We start from the raw sequence: 15,352 nt of genomic DNA, 5'->3' as shown, positions 1-15,352 counted from the left end.
CATACATGAGAAGCCTCTTACTTGTAGAGTAAGCCCCTTCTGGTGGAAGTTCCTCAATAATAAAAGCCCCAGCACCAGTTCCCAACTTCTGGACTTGTGAGAACAAATATCCACTCCGCTGAAAAAGAGCGGTCTGTTGTCCATCCTGAGAAATTAAAACAGCTGTGGTTGATGGGGAGTCAAAGTGGTCCAGATGTATTGCATCATTCTTCTCCATCGAGTGACAGCATGAGATGACTCATGGAATCCTTCCCTGTCTCAAAATCCACAGCAAGTTGCACCATGCAAAACTGAAAAGAGGCTGTGCTATGACTCATCTGTGCCCATGGCTGTCTGTCTTCATGGTCGCTTGTGAAATTGAAAATATGACCTTCAAAGAGAAGGCAAATTTGGGACTTATAGCACTTTCTACTAATAGCTGTGGGCAGAAGGGTTGGGCCTTGCATATAAGACTCTGTTTCTTTGGTAATCTGCCTTAGGTTCGTTCAGCCAAGAAGGGCTCCTTAGGATATTGGGCTTTTGCCTGTTTTCTGCCAAGTTATGGACTATGCTGGCACAGGCCTGCAGTTGTGAGTGACAAAGAGATCCTAATCATCCTGTTACGTGTTTCTAGAAGGCCTGTCTACTTTATAGTTGTGAGCACTGACCTTTAACCCTGAACTGGATACTCAAACCTGTTCTGTTTTGTATAAGTTTTTCTTAACTTTTTCTCATAATCACGGCAGTAACTTGGATGGAGGTTTTGAAGGACTGGATTATGTTTGACTGATTAAAGAGCATTTCCATTCTTTAAATAGAGAGAAAGTGCTGCGTATTCTTGCCCTGGAATAGGGCTTTTAAGGTAGTGCTGAAGTGGTCATCATAGAGGTACCTAAAATAGATAGATTGAAGACTTCTGAGCTGTGGTTTTTAGACCGCTGACCCACACAATGCTTGTGTTTTACCCTGAGATGCTAACAGGCCATCTGTTTCCATTTTTCCTCTGAAATTCTATGTGAAAACAGCAGTAGTGGGAGGAGATAATGTGATGAGCAGCCTGCAAGGTATACTTCTGCAGTGCAGGAAGGATGTTTTCCTAGCTGCTAGAACTGAGTGAAAAACATTTTTCTCATCGTGTGATAATACTAAGGTACTGCATCAGTATAAAGCTGAAACTGCCTCCTCCTCCTCCCCTGCTGTAAGAAAATCGTAGTGAAAGCACTTGTCACGGAGGTGTGGGAATTAGAAAGGAGGGAAAGAAAGATTGAAACAAATGAAGAGGAGCCACGTTGCAGATGATCCAGTGCCTGGGATGTGCCCATGTAATTTCAGAGAGGTCTGAGCTGCCTACTTCCTGGCTATTGTGGTCAAAAATGTCTGTCCTGAACTTCACAAACCTTTTGAGACATTTTTTTCCTCGGAGAGTTGAGAGGAATGGTTGCAGCCAGTTCTGAAGGCTGCAGGAAGTTAAAATGCTTTTCTAGTTCTTAATTTTCGTGCAGCCTTTTACCATTAGAACCAACAGTCCGAATATACCCATTCACAGTTACCTACCATGAGTCACTGAGAATTGAGCAATAAAGCTGAGATGTGATCTTCTGAGTTCTGCTGCCATTAGTCTCAAGTTGTGAGTTGCTCATCTATCCAGAGCAGGTACTGTTGAAGATTAAAAGGAGAAAGCAAGGAAAAAGGCAGTTTCATCTAGGAGAGATGCAGTAGCATTTTTGGATTGGTTTCCTTAACGTTAGGGTTAGAAATCCAGCTCCCCAAATCTGAAGTTAGATAGTGTTTTCTAATCTGAAATTTGGATAATTTTGGGTGCATGTATCAGAGCCTTTTTTTTTCCTGAAAATTACAGTTCATATTGCAAGAGCAGAACCACCATTCTGGTGTGCTGCTAAATCCATCCTAAATGTTTGCCTTCAGAGATTTAGAATGCGTCTATTTTAAACTTCTGTGAGCTAGAACTTTGTGAGCATCAGTCGTCAGTCCTGGTGGGAATTTGAACTGCCTCTTTGTTTCTGCAGCTCTGTTTGCTAAGTTTGTGTGATTCTCTGAAAGGCTGTTTTTTCTAAACAATGCTATTTTTTCCTCTATAAACCACTCAACACACAGACACTCTGTTTCCTAGGTAACTTGAGTACAGATTGAATTTCTCTCATATTATCTTTCTTCCAATATCATCTGTCTTATTCATTTTCACCCTCCTGTCAACTTTCTTAACAATTCTTCATGCTTTTGTGCATTTTTTTTTGCTGTTCTCTGTGACCTGTTTATCTGTTTGCATTTCTGAAGGGACTTATCCAAAGTTTCTCTTATAACTGTGCTTGAATGTGTGTGTCAGTTGAAATGCCAGATTGCTATTGCCTATTTTTGGTACTCATATTCCAGTGGATGATGGTTAGGTGTATAAATGACCTATAATTGCTTCAGAGTGTGAGACTGTTCCAAAAGGACAGCACTGTCCTGCAGCACAGCAGGAGCCCAACCTTCTACTGTTGCAGCTGTAGGTTTCTTTTGATCAGATCCTGCAAATCCTCCCCATTACAACTAATCATTTTGAAAGGTTGCTAAAGCTGGGAAAACTAAGCTAAGAAAACGGCTCTTTTTTTTTTTTTAATTTAAATTTTAATGGCTTTCAAGCAGAACTGATTATTCGATCACAGTTTATTTTAAAGTAGCTTCTTGGGTACTTAGGAAAACAGGGCTTGCTCATAAACCATATGCCTTTAATGTTGAATCATTGTGTTGCCTCTTCTAATGAGGCACTTAGAGTGCCTAATCATTCTTTTGTCACATACTTTTCTTTGTTTCCCTTGTTGGGGTTCAGTTGAGCCCTTCAACCTCATCCTGATGTTCTCCCTGAATGCTTTTACAGATGTGAGTGTTGTGTGTTGGGCTTTTTTTTTTCTTCTATCTGTGATCTGTGCAGATATATACTAAAGAATCATAGGGGTTTTCAGTCAGTTTTTACTTATGCATCTAAATACTCAAATGAGTAGAAGTTTGGGGATCTAATCCCTGTGCTCAATTGACATAATGACCTTTAAGACTGGTAAATACATAATTATTTAAAGGTCAGTGGTGGTGCTTGTATTTATCACGTGATGATGAATTCATTATTAAACTCTATACCAAGAGCACTGAATGTCGAAGTAGGTGAGCTCCTTTTATATCTATCTGCTCATAATGTAAGAGGAAGATTTGAGATGTGGAATTGTTTTTATCCCTTTGTAGATAAATGTTTAGTCTTTTGTTTTCATGTTTCCAAATTAATATTTTAAGTAGTAAGAAAAAAAATGATTATTTCAAATGTGGGGGAAGGAAGAAACAAACATTGCTTCTCAAACATTCATAAGTAGCTACTGATTGCATTAATGTCTTTTAGGCATATTTGCATAATAAGTATGGCTTTGCATCTCTAATGCTTTTATCTTTAATTTAGTACACTACTCTAGACATGGCCATTTCCCTCTTCCTCTGTTTCTGCCTTCATAACAGCATGTAGCAGTTGCACAGGACTACTCTGTGCATTTCAGTTGTACGGTGCTTCAGACACAAATTATACTTGCTGAGTATTTGCATAAAGATGTTAAAAATTAATGCCTTTACTAATTAAAATGGGATCTCATTGCCTACTTAGCATCAAATGCTAGTCAGACTCACTGAGTCTGTTGAATCTGGCTTGCATACAGTGATGGTTACTTAAACACCTGCTCCTCCATTGCTTCCTGTGAATATTCACTTGTAGGTGAAGTGGTTGTGATGTGCCAGGAGAACGTAGCAGCTGAAACCAGTACAGAGTTTCAACATGTATTGATTCAAAAGAAATCACAGAAGTGCACGTTTGGTTAGAAAAAAGCTCCATTTGGTAGTTAGTGATGGTCTATGTGCCCTATTCTAGCTGAAAACAATGTGAATAATGTCTTCAGAGAAGATCAAAGTGCTTGTATTTGGTTTTATTATTCTTTTTGTAGAGAAGAAAGAGGAAGAATGATCACGTAATGGTAAAACAGCTACAGATAATTTTAATCAATAGAGTCCAGATTTCTTCCCTAGCACACTGATATTTGATAGTGGTTGTGTTTGGAATGTTTATCTTCCCTTCCGCCTTGGCTCGCTGTTTATATATATATATATATAATATATAATATTATTATATATTATATAATTAATATTATATTATATAATATATATAATATTATATAATTAATATTATATTATAATATTAATATAAATAATATAATATTTTATATTCTGTGTGCATATGTATAATAACTTGCTTTCAAAGTTTGATGCACAAAATCTTCGGTGCCAAAGAAGTGATAATTTGTTCAACAGAATCCTTTGTTAGGATGATCTTGGGATTCTTAACCTCCAAGTGACTATTTGAGTCTCTAAGCAAGCCACATCTTGGATTTAGGTCATTAGTTTTCTTTTTAATCTGTCAATCTCATCAAGCTGTTCCTTTTAAGCACTGCTTCTCTCGAAGGGCAACCTTTCTGGCTGTCCTTGGAGCAAGTTGTTTTGGACTAGACATGCAGTTTATTCCTCTTGATAACCTTTTGAAATGCTTGGGCTTCTACAGCACACATTCTACAAGTTTTCTCTCTTCCTGCCTTTCTAAATAAGAAAGCGGTTAATGCTGTCTTTCATTTACTTGAACAGACGTGTTTCTGTTAATTCTCTCAAAGTGGTTCTCAGTTGGGCAGATTTTATGTATTTATTTATTGTTCTTACTTGAATGATATTTCAGTAAGAGCAGAGACATGGCAGCTAGTTGTGCAGTTGCTTTAATGAGCTGCGCTCTCCTGTCCATCCACTGATGGGCTGTAAATCATTGAAATATCTCCCTGGTAAGTAGTTAAAGCATATTTCATCTGAGTTTCATTTTGTAATGCAATCATAAATGAACTGTACATTCCATAAGCATGTATGAATGCTATGACAACAAGGCCTAGGTGACTTGAGAGAATTGCGTGGTATTCACTGTAGTAATGTTCTCACCCATCGGGCGTTTGTAATGACAATAGCCAACAACTCTCCTTTTGGCCATGTTTTCACTGAGACACGTGCTGGTATTTTTGCTGACAGAAATATTTGTTTACCTCTTTGACCAAGATCTGCTGTGTCATTGCTGATTCTTTTCCAATTCTAGTGGAGTAAGGTTTGTTGGATGTAAAGCTTGTTCAATGCGCATCAAGTACAGCTGTGTAGAAACTTGGCTGATGGAATGTTGAGCGTTGGTCTGATATAGTCAATGGTATTTGTAAGTTCTCTTTTATGTGCTTAAGGCAGGACTCAGCCACATCTGTGACAAAGAAACATGGCACTATAGATTTTGTGCTCTGTGGAGGACACAGAGGCTGTCTCAGATTTAAGATTATGTTTTGGTTTTAGCGTTGTGAATTGCAAACTCTCACTGGCTTCGCAGAACCCAGGGCTAACACATCTCTGTTGAAAGGCTGGTCCTGCTGGTGTTTGGTAGTGTAGGTGAGCTGTTAACCTGCATTGCTATACTGATATTCTCAGTTTTGGTGAGAAAGAAAGTTAACTTTTTTCCCAGATTCATGTGCAATGGAAGTCTAGAAATGCAGCAGCAGTTCCCTTCCTCAGGTGGCTTTGGTTGAAGCAGGATTTCCCCCACAAGTGGAAGGGGGAACTTGGCAATTAATAAGCTGTTGCTAATGTGTATGAAGATGAGGGGCTGTTTATGCAGCAGTTACAGCAATGATTCCTCCTGGCACTGTTCCCATATACGTGCTTGCTTTCTGCTGTGCTATACGTGAGGTGACCCTACCCACTTACCTGGGTCACAGCTCTGCTGCCCAAGTTTCAGCCCCTCCAGTTTGCTGGTTGAATGCTGCTTAGTCACGGTGAACCTGGTGTTTTGCTCATCTTTTTCAATTTGTTTTATTTTCATGAGGCCTACAAGCCTTCAGAAGACCTTCCCATAGAGATCCGGGAGGACTATAGCCTTCAGTAGGCAGGCTCAGTAGGCAGGTAGTAAGGGATTAGGGGTGGTACTGTCCCAAAACCGTGACAGATGGTGGGAGATGTGCACCTGCCATTAAGATAGGTTGAATAATTTAAGCAATCTTTTTCAAAGTCAGAGGAGTGAAGCTCTTAGGGCAGTATTGAGGACTTTCCAAAGTACTGCATTTCTGAGGTGGAGGGGAATTCAGGCGTTGCATATATTCTGAGAAAGAGGACATCTTCCAGTTATTCTGGGGAGTCCTGAGAATAAATAGCTTAATTAAGGCTTCTTTTTTTTTTTTTCTGGTGAGGTATGAGCTGGCAGTTGAACATCACTTCTTGCAGTAATAGCGGTTGCCCTGAATTCTTACCCACTCTAAGGAAGATTTGGAGGAAGTACTTTGTGAAGCTGGAAATTAGTGGATTTTTTTTTTTTTTTTTTTTTTTTTTTTTTTTTTTGTGGGTTTTGGCAAGTGATTTAGCCTATCACCTGCTTATGTGTGATTACCATTCAGACAACCACTGTCATTACAAAGAGAAGGCCGTCATTTCTCTACTGCAGCTCAAACCAATTGATGAGAGTAGCTAACTTAGGTGGCCAAGAGACAGTTTGGATGACAGAATTCTGCCTTGTTATAGGTGATGTAACTGCTGTAGCTGTACCATCTAATGCTTAAGGAATAGAATAGCTCAGGACTAAAGATATTCTGTTTCTCTTAGTTAACGATGTTAACCACAGTTATCTTAACTAGAAGTTATTTCTTCCCTGTACATGGCTTCTTTTCAGCAGATAGGTTCTGACCAAAAACTGTAGACAATACATTAATTTTTTATGTGTGAACAATGGGAAATAATAACATTTTCTGATCTGGGAGAGTATTGGGACATTTAATTTATTAATATTTGTAAGGCAGCTAAGATTATGTTGGTAGGAGTTTTCATCTATAACAACACCACTGTTTTATTTATTTATTTATTTTCTGTGTTCTGTTTAAATGTCTAGTATCTGAGGATGTTGATCTGCAGAGATGATCATCTCTTGATTATCTTCTTGGAGGGTATATAAATTCCTTAGAAAATGAATTGTCTGTCAGCACAAACTTTTTTTTTTCCCCCCCGTTTTGATTCTTCTGTTGCTTAGAAGAAGAATAATCTCAGAGAAAATAATTCTGAGCAGAATTTACTGTTAATCTGGTTTTCTAACGATTCATAGCTTCTCACTGACCTTTCATTCAGTACAGATAAAAAGTGAATTTTGGAAAACAGAGTTTTACAAGTGTCTGCATATAAAGTGGAGAATTGGCTAGATGTATTGGCTAGATTAGCAATTAAATGACACTTGGATACTGTGTTCAGGTAACTGAAAACATCAAATTGAAAATGGGAAACGTAAGTATTTGTACAGCTCAACAGGAAGGCTGTTTGATACTCTTCATTTAAATATCCCTTTAGCTTTTCTCACGTCATCATTGTTCAGTTTGGATTTTTTTTTTGTCTCCTCCTACTGTATTGGAAGAGTTAATGGACAAAGTAGCAGTAGATATTGAACTAACAGTAGTAGTAGATATTAAACAAAGATGTGTGAATGGTAACATCGTAGCATGTGAGAATTAATCATTCCTATGCTCCTTGTAGAGAGAATTCAGGGATTAAAATGGGCACTGGACAAATGGGAGAGAAATGAGGAGGAAGGAGCAGAAGACTTGATGCTGGGCTCTATTGATATAACCTGACTAGGACAGTATATGGTCTTTGTTACTAAAGGTGACAAGAAGTATGTAAACCAGTGTCAAGTGTTCTCAGGAAAAAAAAATGCTGCCATTGGTAGACTGATATTGCCTGATCTAATTTGTTTTATTTCCACTTCTATTAATATGACACAAAGCTCTTCAAGCCAAAGGCTGTCTTGTCTTCCACAATGCTTGAGTTTTCCCTGGCATGGTGGGATATCTATCCATTGCTCAACTTACCATTTTGCAACAACCCAAATAATTATACATAATGGTGGAATAATAAATGAGCAATAAGATTTTGTAAAAATAATATGCGTCTGAGCTACTTGCAAGTGCTGTATATCATTAATGGTCATCATTCCTGTTTGTGCTAACATGGTATTTATTATTGCCATTGTAACAAAAGTTACTTTGTTTTTATTTTATACGTTTTATTTCTCTTTCAGGCTCAAAACGCACAGCAGCTCCATGAGAGGATCCAGTCTTCCAGTATGGATGCAAAGTTAGAAGCACTGAAAGACTTAGCCAACTACTCACGGGATGTTACATTTGCCCAAGAATTTATAAACCTAGACGGCATTTCTCTTCTAACACAAATGGTTGAAAGTGGCACAGAGTAAGTATTCCATTTAAATTGTGGTGTTTTTCCTGTATGAAATGTGGATTGGCTCTCTCTCGTTTTGATTGCCTAAAGTATTTTTACATACAACTTTTAAGATGGCTTAAAACGAAAGATCTATATAGTTCTCTGCTGCTAGGAGAGTATATTCAGTTTCAGTGAGAATGTAGTACGTACTTTTAATTTTCCTTAACAGTGGGCTGGTGGAAGAAGGGTATGAGCAAAGTCACAAGTACCTACTATGCTGTAAAGTACTGAGGAAGGATGTGGTCCTACTTTCTTCCCTTTGAAATTGATGTGCATCATTGACAGTGTCTTTAAATGGTGATATTTAAGTGATGTGTGAAAACTGTGTTTTAAATTTAACGTTTCTCGGAACGTTGTAGAGCCTGTAACAGCAAAAGTTAGTGTTAGCATCTTATTTCTGTTTTTATTACTTTAATTCTGGCTAAGGTTTGTCAAACAATAATGACTTATTAAAATTGAGAGCTGACATCTGAAAATCCCATCTGTTTGCTTTGCCGAAACATCTTACCAATTTTCACCGCTGGTGAAACTTTGAACTGTGGTTGAACCAGATGACTTTCTGTTGTCTTACTGTGGGTGCTGCTACCAGAAATGTATCAGATGAATTGTTGCACTATTAAATTATGTTTTAACAGTTAATACTTCAAGTAGACTTTTGAATTCAAGTGAGTTTTTAGTGCATTGCAGTGTGAACTTCTGTTACAAGTGAAGAAATCAATAATTCCCTCACACTCTGCTGAGAGAAAGTAAATACTCTGAAAATGGCCTTCTCGTTCATTGAGGATATTCAGTCTTGTGGACTAGACATCAGAAGCCAGTTGCTGCAATCAGTCTAAATCTTTTCAAATGTGCTTGTGTTTCCTCAGGCTTGAGAAAGTGAATAATATAGGGAGTAAAGCAAAAGTAGTGAATGGGGTTTGAAATACAATCATCTGTTATGATCTCAGCAAGATGTACTGGAAATTTGTCCTTACCCCGCAAAAAAATGTCTGCAGTCTAGTTTGCTATCTTGGAAAATGTCAGAGCATACTTTTGCTGATGGCTGCCTGTTCCGTTTACAGCGATACGTTGGACTTTGAATCCTCACTGCCTAAGTCCAGTGATACACTGGAGTTACAGTATGTCCTGATTTCATCTTCAGTGTCTTGGGTTTATGGTCTTATTTTTTGCAATGCTGTGGTCTATGGGACATACTACGTTAAGTTAGTATCTAGAAGCCTTTTTTTCCCCATACATTTGTCAAGTCATCTTATGTTCATATGCTTCATGTTTAAGGACCAAATTAAATTAAAGCTAAAGATAGGCTTAAGTTAGTAATAGTACAAACAAAGTTACGTCCACCACTTCCCAGTGAACTAATATAAAATCATATAGATTGACATGTGCAGATAAACCTGTAAAGATCACAAGCAATTTAAAAATGTAGTTTGTTTTGTCATGGATTTAGTTCAGTGGCTTATTTACTCCACTGCTGAAGGTGTTGAGATTACAGCATTATACTTTGTACTGAAACAAAAACCATTCTTTCTTTTTAAATTTTTTTAACATTTCTTTTAGCTACATCAAGGCTGAAGCCCTGCTTACCCTTTAGATGTGTCTGTATTATTGTTTTGTAGCTGAGAGCTAGGCCAAGCTGCACCATACTGTTCTGGATTAAAAATAACATTCTGGGAGGAAAAACTACTTTAACCAGCACTGATATTGAAAGAAGTACGCAGCAACTTGTCTAGTAACAATTCCTGCTGAGGGCACATGTTTTCAAGCACATAGGAGGCTGGTAGGCTGCACTAGTCTGTTGCATTACTACTGCTGTTTTTTAGAAGTGACTTTCATTTGGAGGAATTTCAGATTCTTCCTTTTAACTGGTGTAATGTATCACCAGAGAGGCATTGATCAAACTGTTTGTCTAATCTATTTTTCAGCGTTTCTGCCTGCGTGGAGAAATGCTGTCTAGTTCAGGCAATGAACAAAGATGCAGACAGTAAATATTTCCAGCATCTTCATGTGTTGGTGAGCAGTCAGTACTGACTGCAGGCTTTTTCATGCTTACCAACCTAGACATTCTGCAGATTTTGAGTGGCCCATGCTTCTGTTTTTAACCAAGTCTCCTTTTGTGAAGGGACATCATCTGTGCTGCACTGTACATTCCATTACACTTCTGTGCTTTGCATCACTGTCTGATAAACATGTTTAACAGCACTTGAGATTTAATGAAAGCAGCAAATCCTGATATCAAGAGATTCAGTAACCTAAGCCTGCTGTGGTACTGCTGCTTCCCTTTCTGGTTTGACTTCAAGCTATTGATCCTGACCTGCTACTTTAGAGTCAGTTGTTCATTGGACTTTTGATGTTTTAGCACATTAAGCTGGTAGAGAAAGTACTTCTACAGAAGAATCCTTGATATAGTTTCTTTGTTTTTTTACTTGATTATTACAACAAAAAAGCTTGTCAAAATGACCTGTAAGCAAGCAAACTATGTGTGGGATATAAAGGAGAGAAATATATGGAGAAGAGGGTTGAGCAAACAGCAGTCTTTGAGTGTTCTAGGCTAACAAGGAAAAGCAAATGGAATTAGTGTAATATCCACACTGCATGGGGCAGTGGTGAAGGAGGAAGGAGCAGGCAGAGGTTTGAGGAAAGTACAGAAACTTCTCTGGCTGTTTCAGAAGGCACTGTATTTTGTAAAGATACCCTCAGTGTATATCATTACTGTGCAGATGTCTTACCCACCACTGAGTTACTGTTCAGTCAGCCTTGACTGAATGAGACTACAACTCAACCATGTAGCTGAGGAACCCTGACAGTTTGATGCTGCTGTGTGTAGCCCAGCTGGTCCAGCTCCAGGCCCTCTCCTGTGCTACTCCTTGCTCTCCAGAGCAGCCCTTCTGCCTACCTTGAATTGATTCTGTTGTCTGGATACTTCACAAAGCCAATACAGCTTGTTAACTTGAGAAATATTCACTTTGGTTTTGCGCAGATTTCTGCTCATTTTGAGACTTGCAGCTACCACAAAGGAAAAGGACATGAATAAATGCAGAAAAGATGTATGGGTTTTTTGTTTGTTTGTTTGTTTTCCTCTTTCTTTTTTTGTCTGCTCTGGTATTAGAGCCCAGCGATTGGCATAAAGTCTCTGAGGGATCGCAGGAGATGAGTCTGATGCTGTTCTGCATGCAGCCTCTCTTGTGTGCTATGCTGGCTGCCTGTGAGTTTATGCAGCTGAGGAGAGCCCTGTGTTGGAAGAGCCCAGGTTGAGTGAGGCCTCTGTTCATGGAGTGGTGCAGCTGTGCTAGAAAATGATGGATTTTGTTAATTCAAGCTTTATTCTCTATTTTCCCCAAAGGGGCAAACAGTGCTCATTAGAAGTACGATCATGCTCAGTGTAAGGTTGCTCTGAGGTTTTCTTTGCATGTGGAGCTCATGTTAAGGGCAGCTCTTAAGTTATAATTTGAACCTGTAATTAAATTTTAGAGGGCAGCTACTGGAAATCAAGACTCCAGCTAACTTTCAACAAGAGGCCTATGCTGTATTTATAGTTGACTTTATTTATTGTGCTACTTACTAATTATTTCAGTGAAGCTGATGCCTATGAAAGTATAGTGGCCAGAGCAAGGGAATGAAAGTCCTGAGTTTTTAGTATTTTGCTAGTAATTTTCCATATGTTATATCCCTGTATATTGAAGGAAGCTAGAATGTATTAAAAAAATACATTCCAGCTTGTTGATAATGAAATTAAAAAATTAACAAACTGAGAGAGGTCTTTTTAGATTTTTTGTAATAGTTATTTTGCTTATTTACGTCTTTATTGTGTGTCAAAAGTGTTACCAGTGCTATATGTAGCTACAATAATTTGGGCTAGGTCTCCTTGAGTGCCTTGTGCTTAGAGCAAAGGAACTGTAGGCATGGTGTGTGCTGGGACAAAGCCATAGGGATTGGTGGTGAGCAGATTGCAGGATGTGTGGGGCTCATGGGAATTTGAGAGAGCATCTTGTCCATGTGGATATATTTATCTTATCGCAGAGGCAGCATGTCTCAGAAACTGTCCACATCCATCTTAATCCTGCTGGTTGAGGTGGCTCATTTTTGTTTTGCCTTCAGGCTCGTCCTTGTTTCCAGTGTTGTGAGTCTTTTATTAAACAATAACAAAAAAGTTTGGTTTAGGTTTATTTTTGTGGTTCATGTGACCTCTAAGTTATAGGAGAGACTGCAATACAAGTTAAGTCATGAAGAACAACTAAATGGTGATTTCTTTTTGTAATTATCCATGATGTTGAATTATTTCTTAGACTTGGTGCATCCTTATCACAGAAGGGGTATGTATACAAACAGTTATTTTCCTTAGAAGAGACTTCTTCACAAATGGCTTTCCATAGCACTCCTAGCACTAGTTTTCACTTAAAGCCCAGTTTCTGCTTGTTTGAGGGAAGCTGAATATGCTGTCTGGTTGGATTTATAGGTAGTGCAAAAGGGAAGAGTAGAGGCTGTATTTCTTGTGCTCCCCTCCACAGACTGCAATGCACTAAAAGGAGGGAGAAGGAAAGCAATGTTAGGGGCTCCTAAATACTGTACTGACTGATGAAAAATGCATTCAGGAGCCAAACTGGAAGAAATGATCATTTCTCATTGCTACCCCATCTGAGATAATGTAGGTCACTCAGAGAGATATTCCACAGTCTAGTCCAGTATTGATGTTTTTGGAAAATTACAGCTGTATAGTCTTTCTGATGTTACAGACTAGTAAAGATGTGGTGTTTCTTTTCTTAATGTATCAGATGAGGTGTGTAACTGGAAAAGAGTCAGCCTTCCTTAAAAGGCCAAAAAGAGCCCCACTGGTTCTCTATAAAATAAGATAAGGAAAATATAAGTCGCAAAGCATAAATGTTGGAAGACTGATGTAATGAGAGGAACCTGAATGTATTTTTGTCACTACCAGTAGTAGTAATAATAATCATCATCATCTCATGACTAGGAAGAAAAGCGGGAAGACCCTGATTTTCAGTAGTGGTTTTGTTTTGTTTTGTTTTGTTTTTTTGGCAGTGTTGCTGTCTCTGTCACTTGTCGTTTGGCTGAAATCATGGGCAGTTTTTGCCAAAAAGCTGAGCCTAGCTGAAGTTATGCAAAGCCTGGCTGTCTTGACAGTAACCAGAATAATTTCTGTTGCTTTAGGGAAGGAAGTTCTTCAGGGATCTGCTTCATAGCTGTGGCTATACTGAGTAGCTGTATTGTAGCACAGCAGTGTCATAGAAGTGTGCTGATTGATGCTGCTCGGACATGGTTCCACATTGTCTGGTTTTAATTTTAAGGGAGATGCAGCTGCTTAGTGCCCAGATCAGAGGGGAAAAACTTGCTTCAAATAGTGGTGGTTTTTGTCATCATGCTATTGAAATGTGATGAATGTAGCTATATCAGATTCAGGTAAACTTTTCAGTAAATGTGCATTTGTATGGGTTATTTACTTCTCAGCTAAAATGGGTCATCTATTGAATGGACACGTGCAGTTGTGGGGTGGCTGCCCTACAACTAGACATCATCAAGATGGCAATTATGCATACCTTAAAGGACAAATTGTATTGTTCAGTGATATACTAGCTCTTGGCTTGTCTTAGAGAGATAATGCAGCATACCAGTCTACTGGAAAATGGAATGCAGGTTGGAGTTATTCCGACTTTAACACACTTTTTGGGACAATTGCTCACATACCTGCTAATACATTTTTCCAACCCAGTCTGATGAGTATTTCAGTACTGCTGTCAAAACACTTAAGCAGCCTTTGCTTGCAGCCACTTGTTCCTGTCCTGCTTTGTCTGGAAAGTCATGCCAATACAATTTATTGCAAGACTGGAAAAATTGTCTGGATTATTAAGAGTAACAATAAGGTCTACTTTTAATAGAATATCCCTTGACCCAGTTTAGCTCCCTTACTGAGCTCATCGTGTTGCCCCAGAAAACAGTTATACCAGCACAACTGTCTAAGTGGAAAATGATTTTCTTTCTGAGAAGACATGCGCAGTGCTAAGCTAGTCAGTCTTTGCTAAATGAAGTAGTTCTTTTCTACCCTTCCCTGCTGCTGACTGCATAGTCCCTGCTCCCTCTTTTGATCATCTCAACACTTGATCAGCTCCAATGCTCATCTGACTCCTTAGAGTGCCAATTCAGTTTGCTAATCCATTGGAAAATAAGCCAGCCAGTGGAGGAAGGAAAATAATCTTTCTTTTGACAGCAGTAGGCTGTTAGGCTCAGTCATTACTGTGAATCTTCACCTGGAAGCGCAGATTACTTAATCTGACATTGCTGCCAACATTGATTCCCATCCAACAGGGACTTTGTGCAATCTTCATTTCTTAGCACTTCTGTAATGTCGGGATTGTGTGACCATTGTCTGTGAGGCAGAAATCCTGAGCAGTATATAAAAATCAGGTTAAGCTGTTATTCCGTTGTGGAGATATTAATGATGGGAGAATGAACCATCACACCTTTGGAAGGAAAATGAGGAGAACTGTTGCGGCATTCCTGCATTCCCCTCATCCTACATGGCTTTACTCCAGGATTCCTTTTCTTACTTGACCTGAGCTTAAAAATATTAGCATTTAAATGTCCCCAGATAAGTGTTGATTTCAACACCTTGTTGACAGAAACAAGGGAGAAGAGAGGAAACAGTAATGGTGGTTTTGGTTTGGCAACCACTTTTGTGAAATGTGATTAAAAAGAGACATTTGTGCAGTGGATTTATGTTTCCAAATATTCTTCAGAGTATCAAGGGGCAGACAAAATACATCCATTCATCTTTTTAAAATTCCATATGAAAGTGGGTTTTGTTTTGTTTTTTTGGAGGAAACAGCAAAAAATAGGAGGCAAGTTCATTAAAATCTCCGCTTCTGCAACTTTTCCAGAATGTTTTTGTCTCGAGTTGCGGTGGCTGTGGGTTGTTGTGGCTGTGAGAAGTGCCGTGCTGCTGCACTCCTTCACACTTATTTTGCAGGTTTCATCCAAATAATACATTTTAACCCCCCGGCCACAGCAA

At 38.7% G+C, this 15,352-nt stretch overlaps 1 protein-coding gene across 1 annotated transcript in view; it reads left to right on the top strand.

Moving 5' to 3' along the window:
- Positions 1-15,352, top strand: part of ELMO1 (engulfment and cell motility 1) — a gene marked incomplete at both ends in the record, with an annotated part of 245,247 nt that overhangs the window by 25,482 nt on the left and 204,413 nt on the right. Inside the window, one exon of the mRNA XM_079538185.1 lies at positions 8,135-8,304. Within this exon, the coding sequence (XP_079394311.1) occupies positions 8,135-8,304 (170 nt within the window). The remainder of the gene's footprint in view (positions 1-8,134; positions 8,305-15,352) is intronic.

This window comes from Tetrao urogallus, assembly GCF_951394365.1.
Source record: "Tetrao urogallus genome assembly, chromosome: 7".
Taxonomy (NCBI): domain Eukaryota; kingdom Metazoa; phylum Chordata; class Aves; order Galliformes; family Phasianidae; genus Tetrao; species Tetrao urogallus.
Note: the sequence above shows the minus strand (reverse complement) of the source record. Positions and strands in the feature narration are given on the sequence as shown.